At 55.6% G+C, this 11,837-nt stretch overlaps 1 protein-coding gene across 1 annotated transcript; it reads left to right on the top strand.

The window, feature by feature from the left end:
• Positions 1–8,279: 8,279 nt before the first annotated feature.
• On the top strand, positions 8,280–11,477 carry MAFA (MAF bZIP transcription factor A). Its single transcript, XM_077351315.1, has one exon. It carries the CDS (start codon positions 8,771–8,773, stop codon positions 9,767–9,769), a length of 999 nt encoding a protein of 332 aa, XP_077207430.1. The 5' UTR covers positions 8,280–8,770; the 3' UTR covers positions 9,770–11,477.
• Positions 11,478–11,837: the final 360 nt, after the last annotated feature.

Genomic DNA, 11,837 nt, shown 5'->3' with positions numbered 1-11,837 from the left:
GGCAGCTGTTAATACAGATCGGGGAGGGGGGGGGGTGACGTGTGTCCCTGTGCCGGCTGAAGGGAGCTGCTAATCTTCTGGCATGGCCGGGACACCAAGAAAAGACCGGCCGCAGAGAGAGCTCCAGCCAAGGAGATGTTCGCGTCGCCTCTTCAGTTCATGGGTATCCCAGACTTCGGTCACATTCTGAGAAGACGGGGGTCCCTGGGCATGGCAGTCGTGCCAGGAAAAGCCGAAAGCAGCAGCAGAAGAGGGAAACCAACACGACAGGCTGATTCTGGGAAGGCTCAAGGGGGTGGCAGGTGACAGTGGAGGAGCGAGAGGGATGTCAGAGTCCTGCATAGTGCAGGGGGTTGGGCTAGATGACCCAGGAGGTCCCTTCCAACTCTGTGATTCTGTGATTCTAGGAGAGAGACCACGAGGGCCCACCACTGGCAAGACCTCAGACCATCAGCTGCTCTCCAGGGTCTCAGGCTGAGATCTTTCCCTTCACTGACCTCCTGATCCTTTTAAGTGGGGATCGAACCTGGGACTTTCTGTCCGTGAGCCTTAGCTTGGACGCAGCTTGATGTCTCTTAACACTTAACACACACCTCCATCCAGTTCTCCCCAAGGGGGAACCAAAGCAGCTTTCCTCATTCTCTTCTGTTTTATCTGCACAACAACCCTGAGAGGTTGGCCAGGTGTAGAGAAGGTGGCCAGACCAAGGACACCAAGGCAGAGTGGGGATTCAAATTTCCTGGACAACTGGTCTGATACTCTTTAGCTCGTTTCTTGTTATTGAATATTTTGCAGCCCCAAACCAGATGGATCTTCCTACCACGACTATTCCCCCCTCTCTTCACCTTCAGAAAACCAGCTCATAAATCTTGACATGTTTAAACCTGTTCCAGCAATGAGCTCCTAGTCCTCATGGTTGTGGGGAAAGCGCTTGTTAAGAAGAGCTGGTTTTTTGTACCCCGCTTTTTCACTACCCTAGCTTACAAACACCTTTTCCTTCCTCTCCCCATAACAAACACAGAGAGAGGGGCCTTCTGGGTCTGTGGAAGAGGCACCCAAAGCCCCCCGGTTTCCAGGGGGACCCTGAGCTTGGAACTAGCTGTGGTCCTGCAGGCCAACATGGCACTTCCCAAAACTGCCTTTTGCAATATATTCATTGCGTATATTCATTGTTTAGCTGTCGTGAATCAAGGGGATATATTTGTTGTCATGCACAGGACTGAGGAACTAGTTTGGGGGACACCAGCCTCCCTGGGCCAGCAAACCTTCCCTTTCTCTGGCAGATCCCGGAGAGTTTGCTTTTTGTGGCTAGAAAGCCCAGGCCGGCCCATCCCTGTCCCATCTTGGAAGCTATGCTTGTATTTGGATGGGAGACCTCCACGGATTTGGGTGGGAGTTCCCCCAAGGAACACAAGGGGCCCTAATGCAGAGGCAGGAAATGGGGAACCATCTTTGGGTTGTGGGACAATCCTCGGATCTCTGGCTGCAGAACCCCCTCGCCATGGGATAAATAAATGTGGCCAGAAAGCAGAGCCTGGGGTGATCCAAGAGCTGATGCCCACTGCATCGTCTTAGAGTACAATCCTAGGTCCAGTCCGCACCCATTGGTCAACGCCCTTTCAATGCACTCTAGAAGTAGATTTTCCTGTTCTGCTTAGGAGGATCCAGCTGCAAAAGCACACTGAATGGGCATTCTTCGACATGTGTGGAAGGAGCCCTAGTTCCCTGGGAAAGGTTTGTTTGGATAGAGAAGCAGGAGCCAACTTATAGCGGCTTTTCCGTCCTGGAAACCGTGAAGACCTTTTCCACGTGGAGTTACTCTTGACATTTTTGGGGGGTTGATCCTCAAGGGCGGGAACCTACCTGGGGCGAGGGCTCTTCCACACGCGTGCCTTTCCCGTGCCTCTCTAAGGATCCGGAGTCAGTTGATTTTCTTCCGTGTGTCCTGAGGAACGAGGACTTTCAAAGAAGGGGTCTGTCGTCCATCGGTGGCTTCTCAGCCACCTCCCCTTTATGAAACGTCCCTCAAATACTGATAGAACATTGCAGTTCTGCGAGGATAGTTTCAGCAGGTTCTCTGCATTCCCAGGTTTCATTTTTTCAAGCGAGCCTCTTGCTGCTCCCCTCCCAGCGACATACCTGAAACACTTCAGCATCTCCTCGATATTTCAGGCCGTTTCCTAAAAGAAATTTCAATCACTGTTGGGCGGGGGGGGGGAGGGGGAGTCATTTAACGATATCGACAGCCCAGTCATGGGAAAGCGAGCAGGAGATGGCGGGGGGGGGGGCAGGACAAAGACAACCGACAGAAGCATCAGGCACGAGGGGGTGGGGGTGGGGGTGGGGGTGGGGGTGGGGGTTCTTCCTTCTTCTGGGTGCCTGCGCATGAATGCTTCTGCCCAGAATAAAACTGGACTCATCTTAGATCTGCTGCTCCAGACCAACGTGGCCTCCCACCTGAATGTCTTTTCCAGCAGTGGAACGGGCGTCCTTTGCAAGGGGAAGCAAACACAAGCCGAGGCCAGAGGAGCTCCCTACGTCCAGCCGCTGAAGGGACTCTCTTCCCGAAACCGCTTGCTGCGAACCACCAAGGGAAGCTCAGGTGGTGAATGTCAAGGGATCCGGCTCTCGCTTTGTCCGTGGCACGGAGCAAGCAAAACCCGGTCTGAATAGCACGACGGGGCCCCTTGTTGGTGCCACCTTGTTGATGCTCCAGGAAGGCCTGCCAATGAACCGTTCCCTCTGTGTTGTGGTAGAATGTCCAGCTGTGGGTCCTGGAAGTGGGTCCTGTAGGGCTGCTGGAGCCAAGTGTGTGTCCATCCGGTCTTCCCTAGATTAATCCACCCACCCCGATGCGCCCCCTGGTCTCGGCTCCTGACACTGAGACGAAGAGGATTCAATGATTCACTAATTAGGGTGATAAAAGCAGAGAGGCGGGCAGAGCCAATTGTGGGAGCGACTTTCACAATTATTGCTCTGTCTTCCAAGACTCTTGGCAGAGCAGAGTATTGTCTGCGTCTTGTTACTAATTGTGTTTACTTTCAGAGCGAGATCTTTTCTGATCCCTGCCTTGCTTTGGATCTTGAACTCTAGCCCTCCCTGCTTCCTTGGACAGAACGCCAGGCTCCCAGGCCTGTGGTGGACTGGCTAGCAAATTCTGCCTTGTTTCTTACTTTGTCACCCTGCAATTGCCCCTGGGTGTCCAGGAAAGCATCAGGCACCCGCCTGAACATGAAACGGGTTTATTACCTTTGCCTGTATGAGACCAGAGACGTGTCAGCAACCCCCAGGCCTAGCCTTGAAGGCGACCCCCCTCAGTGGGGGGGGGGGCAACCTGATACTTTTCATCCGGGGACATGGGATAGCTGGAGGGTCAGGAGACACAATGCTGGCTTAAAGGACTGAAAATCGTGAGATCAGAATTGGAAATGAGGCCCTGAAAGGAAGAATTGGTGAGATAAGAATTCAAAAGCAGCTTGAGCTCCTTTGAGAGCCGACCAGGAAGGGCTGGAGAGGTCCTGGCGAGAAGTGGGCCAAGTGGACAAGGGAAACGAGGACAAATGTGCCAGAGCCGCAGAGATCCATCCCACCCCAGAAGTACCAAAGACAGGCTACCTCAAGTAGGCTGCCACCCTCCCCCTCCCCATTTCAGCTCCCAGGTTGGGACCAGCTTGCAGCCTGAGTGGCCTCCGGAGTTGGCTGCTTCTTCACTGGCCCCCGACTGCCCTTTGCAATATCAAAAGTCCTGAGAGAAGAGGGCTCTCGGATGACATGAGAGGGCACATGTGATTTCGCTAAGGCCTGGGAGACCTGTGTTCGAATCCCCCCTTGTGTCACGGAAACCTGCTGCGTGACCTGGGGCCAGTCAATACATCAAAAACAACAACAGTACAAAGACTCATGATTCCATAGGGGGTGGCGTTCAAAAAGCACTATATGTCTATGATTCCATGCATAGGCGTTTCAACAGAGAAGTATGAATTTAAAAAATTAGCAGGTATCGTGAGACCTTTAAAATATAAAGGGGATTGGCTCTCTGAATTGATTGACAGGCGGATGCATCATGCGTATAACGTGCGTTGCTCTCTTCCGCCATTTCCAGCAGCACACGTGGAAGGTGAGATGTGAGAAAAGGCAGCAGACAAAGGCGAGACAGCAGAAAAGGTGAGGAGAGGCTGGAAAGCGTGATAAAATTTAGCACTTTGCCATTCAGCTGACGTAACAGTATTTCTACTGATGTGCGTAAGGGCTCTTTCTGTTTCATGAACGTCTCTTTCCACAAAGTTGTCTAGCTGCAATTCTTTGCTGTGTTGATGTTTTCATCCTCTTTGTCACCCCTTCAGAGCATTCCTTCAGGACATTTTTCTTTGAGTTGATGGGAAGCGATCTAGTGCATTTTTTGGACAGAAAGGAAATGCATCAACATTTTAAATAAATGCATTTTTATTGTCTCTTTCCCCCCCTTTCCCCCCGTGTAGTTTTTGGGGGTGTGGGGAAGGATATGCACGCTCCTTGTGAGCAAAGACAAGAGCCCTCCAGCCACCCCCACCCCCCATCGCTGACTGCTGCTCCCTCTTCCATTTGTAGCTGCTAAATGAAGCCAACCTGGAATTTCTGCCTCTGCTGAGCCAGCAGGAAACCGCGCGGAGCCCTGTCCGTCTGAGCTGGAAGCACTTTGATTTCCAGCACTGAGGGGTGTGCAAAAGCCACACGGAGGCCGGGAGGTGTGGTTCCCAACCCGGCCCAAGCAGCAGCTGGGCTCAATTGCCTGTTCCTGGGAGTAAAAAGCAACAAAAAGGTAAGTCTTGAAAGATTCCAGCAGCGCTGTGCTGGAGCGCGCCAGAAATGCATGCGTCAGGCGGCTCCCGCACAATGGCCGGCCAGAGTCCCTGAGAGGATCACAAGGCTGGCAACTCTCCTGCCCTGCGGTCAAGCACAGGTAGACTGCCTCTGACACTGGGGGTTGCACTCCTAGCAGATGCAGGTGGCAGCCCCCTTTTGCCTTCCCCACCCCTGAGCTGGTGTCGTCCTTTCTCCTGCGGCTGCAGCATCCAGTGGCGGAGAATTCCGCAGCCTCGTTTTGCATTGCTGACGCGGGGCTTCCTCGGGCCTCCCCTGTCCTTGCTGCCGATCGATTCCACTGGAGACTTCCTGGCCTCCAGCCGGCTGGCAGACGGGGAAAGAGCAGGTAACGTCTCCCTCCGACCGCATGCAGGGCAGTAGGGACCGGGCCTGTCTCTGTGCTCCCTGTGAGGGGAGGGAGGTTCCCAAGAGCTGTGCAGGATCTCCCTGGGCAAGAGCTTTCTGCAGCAGGGCTCCTCTCAGAAGGAGGAAGGGGCTGGGGTGAGGAAGATCTCGCTGGCAGGGCTGGGCTCCCCTTGAACTCAGCAGTCAGGCAGGGCTGCCCGCAGGAGCTCTTGGTTGGCAGCCTCGTTTTCCTGGGAGTCCCTGGATGGCTGGAGCCCTTTGGCCCAGAGATGGCCATGCTGTGCGACTGCCCGTCCTCTTTCTGTTAGGGTGGAGGGATGGCACAAGGGGACCAGTTTCTCCCTCTCCCCAAATACCAGAACTTGGGGGCACCCCACGTAGCTGATGGGCCAACGGGAATTCTTCTTTCCTCTGCGAGCGACTCCCACGTGGAATTGGCTGCAGGGGGGTGTCGTGATGGTATCGTAAGGGGATTAGGAAGGTTCATGGAGGGCCATTCTAGCAAAGGCATGGTGAGTAAAGGGAACCTCCACATTCAAAGGCAGTCAACCCCTTGCTGGGTTGGACAGGATGTTGGATTAGGTGGGCTATCCGCCTGACCCAGCAGGGCTTTTAAGAACATGAGAGAAGCCATGTCGGATCAGGCCAACGGCCTATCCAGGGTTTCACCTCTCACAGAGGTGACAAAATGGTGGCTCTCTGGATGCCTGTGGACTACAATTACCATGAGCCACTGCAATGGCAGGGGCTCATGGTAATTGTAGTCCATAGCCATCTGGAGAGCCACCATTTTGCCACTCCTGGACTACATGAAGTTGTAAGAACCATTTCAGAGGGCAGCTGGGTTGGTCCGAGCAGCTTGACTGGAGTCCCTGCTTGACCAGCACGGTTTTCGGGGTACCTGGCCAAGGGTGCTTTGTTCTCAAAAGCTCATTTCCCTGCCCCCATGTCTTGTTGGTCTCTCCGACGCTAGTAGACTGGGAATGAGCACGGATACAAAATGCATTTTAACCTCAAGCAGTTAGGATCAGGGGATGAAAGGGGGGGCAAGGATCAACAGCTACCCTGACCTGGAGAAATTAGGCCAGACCGATCTTGGCAGATCTTGGAAGCTAAGCAGGTATCTAGACCAAGGAAGATCGGGGTCATGACGTGGAGGCAGGCAATGTCCCGGGCCTTGAAAGCCCATAAGGGGTAGGCCATGTCAGCCAGGCATATCCGCTCCCCCTCAGATGCCTGAGGGGGCCGGCTGGGTCAAATCAGTGGTCAAGGGGGGCAGACAAAGATGGGCGGAGCCGGCAGGGAATATGGACAGCCTGCCCCCAGTCTGTGCCGGATTCGTCTGGCCACTGCTTGGAGGAGACTCCACTTCTTACTAATGGTTTCCTTCATCTTATTCAGGCGTGCAAGCTTCCCTGCTTCTAGACTCAGTTGACTCAACCACCTTGATCTACAGCCCTTTTGATATCCAAGCTGGGCTACTGTAATGCGCTCCCTTTGGGGCTGCCCTTGGACATATCAGAGGCTCCTGTTGGTGCCCACTTGCCTCTCATCCAGTGTTCAATGGTGTATGCTCCTCCAGCTGGTTTTAATGTTAGTGGGCAGGCTGCCAGCTTAGAATCATAGAGTTGGACCTCCTGGGTCATCCTGGGTCATCTAGTCCAACCCCCTGCACTATGCAGGACACTATGCAGGACATTCACAACCCTATTGCTCATCCACTGGCACCTGCCACCCCTTTGCCTTCACAGAATCAGCCTCTCCATCAGATGGCTCTCTAGCCTCTGTTTAAAAATCTCCAAAGATTGAGAACCCACCACCTCCCGAGGAAGCCTGTTCCACTGAGAAACCACTCTGTCAGGAATTTCTTCTTAACAGAAGAAGAATTTAGATGAAATTTAGAATTCAGACAGAATTTCTTTTGAATTAATTTCATCCCATTGGTTCTGGTCCATCCCTCTGGGGCAAGAGAGAATAACTCTGCTCCATCCTCTTAAATACTTGAAGATGGTTCTCAGGTCCCCTCTCAGTTGTCTCCTCTCCAGGCTAAACAGGCCAAGCTCCCCCAGCCTTTCTTCATAGGTCTTGGTCTCCAAACCCCTCACCCTCTTTGTTGCCCTCCTCTGGACACGCTCCAGTTTGTCTACATCCCTCTTCAACTGGGGTGCCCAAAACTGAACACAGGACTCCACGGGAGGCCGAACCAGAGCAGAGTAAAGCGGCACCATCACCTCCCGTGATCTGGTTTGCTTCAGGGTTCAGCTGAAGGGGCCGGAGGTCCTTCATTCCCACCAGAGAGGGGCTCTGGCAGAACATCTGCTTGGCAGGCCAGAGGCCCCTGCCCTTTCCAGCTAAAAGGAAAAGGTGGTCTCCGCTAGTCGGAGTACAAAAAGCCAGCCTCGGAGGGGGTGTCTAAAGGCCCACTGGGCGTGCTTTCCCTTGGGAGGGCTTGTGGTCCTCGGATGCTCTAAAGGGGCCCTCTGGGCCTTTTGCTTGCGGTCTTTGCCTGGGCTTCTAGGAGAGGTTTTGCGTTGTGGACAGGAGGGAGACGCTTCTGTTGTTGCTGGAGGGACCAAGGAACGGGTTGTGTCCTTCTCGCGAGGAAGGAAGCGATCTTGCCTCCTGCTTTCCCTTCGGCGCCTCCTCCCGGGGGGGGGGGGCCTTGCCCTTGGGCTTTTGTCCGGCTCTGCAGAGCTGCGCCATCCCCTCTGCTTCTCCCACACCAGGGGAGTGCACAAGAGTGGGCTGCTCTTAGGGCCCCGGTGCAGCAGGCGCCAACCCCGAAGGGCGCTCTTTGGCCAGCTCAGCGCAGGGGCGCCCGCTTGCTCTCCCGGCGCGCGGCCACTAGAGGGCGCGCGTCCCAGTCTCCCCCTCGCCGTCGTCTTTCCAGCTGTTCGGGCCGAGAGTGACAGCTGGACCCCGGGGTTGCTATAGGGATAGGCAAATCGCCCCGCCAGCCCGGGCTGGTTATAGGCAGGGAGGCGGCTGCCCCCGCCTCGGCGGGCGGGGCCTGGCGGCGCTCCCTATAAAAGGCGGCCGGCTCCATTCAGCGCTCCAGTCCCTGGCCGAGGGCGAGAGGCGGACGCGCGGGTGGGCGGGGGGCGCTGCTGCTGCTGCTGTCGTCGCGGAGGGGGGGCGGCGGCCGCGACGGGCCTCGCAGACCAGGGCAGGGCAGGGCAGGGCGCCTCCCCGGGCAGCAGCAGCAGCGGAGCCTCTCCAGCAGGGAGCACGGGGGCGGCGGCGGGGGCGACGGCTGGGCCCCCTCTGCGCGGCAGCGACGGGGCCCCGGCCGGGCTCGGCGGTGGGAGCGCTTGTCCGGCGCCAGGGGGGCCGGCGGCTGAGTGAGTGAGTGAGTGCGAGATCCAGCGAGGCAGCAAGCGGGCGGCGCCGGCCCTCCTCCCGCCCCGGCGGGCCACTTGCCGGCCAGGCTCCCCCGGGCGCCGCCGCCGCCTCCTAGTCCTCGTCCTCCTGCTCGGCGGGCCGGGGCGCGGGGCGCCGTCGGAAGGGGTCGGGCGGGGCGAGGCCCCCGCGCGGGCCGGGCCGGGCCGCTCTATGCCCTGAGATGGCGTCGGAGCTGGCCATGAGCGCGGCCGACCTGCCCACGAGCCCGCTGGCCATCGAGTACGTGAACGACTTCGACCTCATGAAGTTCGAGGTGAAGAAGGAGCCGGCCGAGGCGGAGCGCTTCTGCCACCGCCTGCCGCCGCCGGGCTCGCTCTCCTCCACGCCGCTCAGCACGCCCTGCTCGTCGGTGCCCTCCTCGCCCAGCTTCTGCGCGCCCAGCCCCGGCGGCCAGCCCGCGCCCGGCCTCGCCCACCCCGCCGCCGGACACCCGACGGGCGCGGCGGGCAAGGCGCAGCTGGAGGAGCTCTACTGGATGTCCAGCTACCCGCAGCACCTCAACCCGGAGGCGCTCAACCTCACCCCCGAGGACGCCGTGGAGGCGCTCATCGGCACGCCGCACCACCACCACCACCACCCGCAGGGCGCCTACGACGGCTTCCGGGGCGGCGGCGGCGGCGGCGGGACGCCCTTCCCGTCCGAGGAGCTGGGCCCGGCCGCCCACGCGCACCACCCGTCCGGCGGCCCCGGCGCCCACCACCACCACCACCACCACCACCACGCGCACCTGCACCACGCCGCCCACCACCACCCGCACCACCACCACCACCTGCGCCTCGAGGAGCGCTTCTCCGACGACCAGCTCGTGTCCATGTCGGTGCGCGAGCTCAACCGGCAGCTGCGCGGCTTCAGCAAGGAGGAGGTGATCCGCCTCAAGCAGAAGCGGCGCACCCTCAAGAACCGCGGCTACGCCCAGTCGTGCCGCTACAAGCGCGTCCAGCAGCGGCACATCCTGGAGAGCGAGAAGTGCCAGCTGCAGGGCCAGGTGGAGCAGCTCAAGCAGGAGGTGGCCCGCCTCGCCAAGGAGCGCGACCTCTACAAGGAGAAGTACGAGAAGCTCGCCGGACGCTCCTTCGCCGCCCGCGACGCCTCCCCGGCCCAGGCCCAGCCCCAGCCGCCGCCCAACCCGCCCAAGAGCGCCGCGGACTTCTTCCTGTAGAGCCCCCGCGCTGCCCACCCACCCGCCCCCGGACAGAAGCGCCCCGGCCCGTCTCGTCCGCCCCGTCGGAGGGCGCGCTTGCCGCCGCCGAGAGACGCTTTCCCTGCCCGCCACCGCCGCCGCCAGCCCCGTCGGGGAAGCGGCCCTGGAGCCCCGACCAAGGACAAGCCCCGGCCCCGGGACGCTCCGTCGGGGCAAGAGCCGCCTCCGCCGCCCCTGGAACCATTCCTGCATGCCGGACATGTATGGGATTTCAGTAATCGCCCTCCCCCCCTCTCCCCCCCTCTCTCTTTTCTACTCGACCAGATGAAGAAGAGACCCAAGCGAAGCATGAGCCAGGCCACCCCTCTCCCCCCCCCCCCTGTACAGGTCTCCTTTCCTGCCTCTCTTCTGGGTTCTGAGTTCAGGGCACATTTTCGATGCCCCTCCAGCGGACACGGCAGCAGAACTCCGGTCCGGGCACCGTCTTAAGCGCTGCGTTAGTGCAGAATGTTTTTCTGACCCCCCTCCCTCCCTCCTTCCTTCCTTCTCTCCCCGGAGCCCCCCAGCCTCTGAGCCCCCTGGACGGGGGCGGGAGGGGGGGGCTTGCCGTCTTCGGACCCCCCTCCCGGATTTCTTTTCCGCCCTCTGGGCGCCTTGTTTTGAAGCCAACGGGAAACCTGAGCCAGACTAACTTATTGAAGGTGTCCACTGTGTACATAAGTAGACGTTAGTTTCTTCTCTTCTTCCCGCCCCCCCCCTCCTTAATTTGCTTGGTGACTTTAAAAAGGAAAAAAAAACTTTAAAAAATATCAAAACACGAGTCTTAAACGAAAGTTTGTATGTAATGGCATGCAAATAATATAAGAATTAATTTAAAGATGTCGACAAAAGCCGAATGCACTATATACAGGAATCAATTGGATTAAATAATGCTGTTTTTTTCGTTTTTGTTTTATAGAGATTTAAAAAATTATCTATGCTGTTTTAAAAAAAATTATTGGAGGAAAAAAAATAGCTCACTCTCTCGAAGACAATTTGAAAGGCAATAGAGTGATATATGAACTGCGATCCGTTGGCTGCTATATATTAATATGACTGACTACTATGCACCAGAATTATTTATTAAATTCCGAGGAAGCGAAAGGGGGGCTTGAGCCACAATTTATAAAATGCACATTTTATTTATTGCAAAAAACAAAAAGAAGCAAGAATAATCTTGCTGTGTACGCTTTGGGTGAAGAATTAATATGTAGAGCTGGGTTTTGTGCTGTTTATTTACAAAAAGAAATCTTGACTAAGGATGTTAAAACACAGGGGTGTTTCTTAAACTAAAACCCAGCACAATTTGTGAAATTTTGGAAACTGGTGCATTTTTAGGTGCAAAGGCATTTTAAATGACCTTTCGATTTTTTGTGTTTTTTTAACACTGTTGCATCCAGAGGAAAACCGATTTCATCTAGAGCTTCAATTACAGTGCTTATTTTTTGTTTTCAATTTTCACATCCTGCTCTTGAGCCATTGCAGGCTGCTGCAACCTCAAACCAACTTAATATTTATATATATATATATAGATATATTTTTTTGTTTGTCATGAATTGTTTCTCTTTGTGTTCAGGCATCAGTGAAAGACTCCTTTTAGCTTTCATTTGCTATAAAACAAAAAATAAATCTCTTTAGACAGATCTTCTTTTGTCTTGACTTTCTAGTTTGTTTGTTTTCCAAAGCGTTTGGAAAAAACAACTGAGCATTCCCGATTCGTTGCTTGACTGTTTGGGGTTAGAGTAACAGAAATTAATGCCCCTTTCTTAATCTTTTCACTTCTTGGGGCAAGAAAATCAAGAACAGCAAATGTGCAAATCCAAGAATCAAAGGGACTGTTTTAACTCTGTGTTGTTGGATAATAGATGCATTTCAGAAGCTAACAGGTTTAAAAATGGCCTCATTAATTTACTGGCCAATATTAGCTCTGCTGTAGTTGTCTCTCATTTCATTTTCAAGTATTAGAATTCCTTTTTCTTTCACTCGTTCTTTGCAATACGCAGTTTCTCTGTGAGGCAAACCTGGTTTTTCTAATATACCTTCTGAG

The sequence above is a fragment of the Paroedura picta genome, chromosome 9 (genome assembly GCF_049243985.1).
Source record: "Paroedura picta isolate Pp20150507F chromosome 9, Ppicta_v3.0, whole genome shotgun sequence".
Lineage (NCBI taxonomy): Eukaryota > Metazoa > Chordata > Lepidosauria > Squamata > Gekkonidae > Paroedura > Paroedura picta.
Note: the sequence above shows the minus strand (reverse complement) of the source record. Positions and strands in the feature narration are given on the sequence as shown.

Bases quoted from the DNA above. Each gene is read 5' to 3' on its own strand.
- MAFA (XM_077351315.1), top strand. From the start codon at position 8,771: ATGGCGTCGGAGCTGGCCATGAGCGCGGCCGACCTGCCCACGAGCCCG.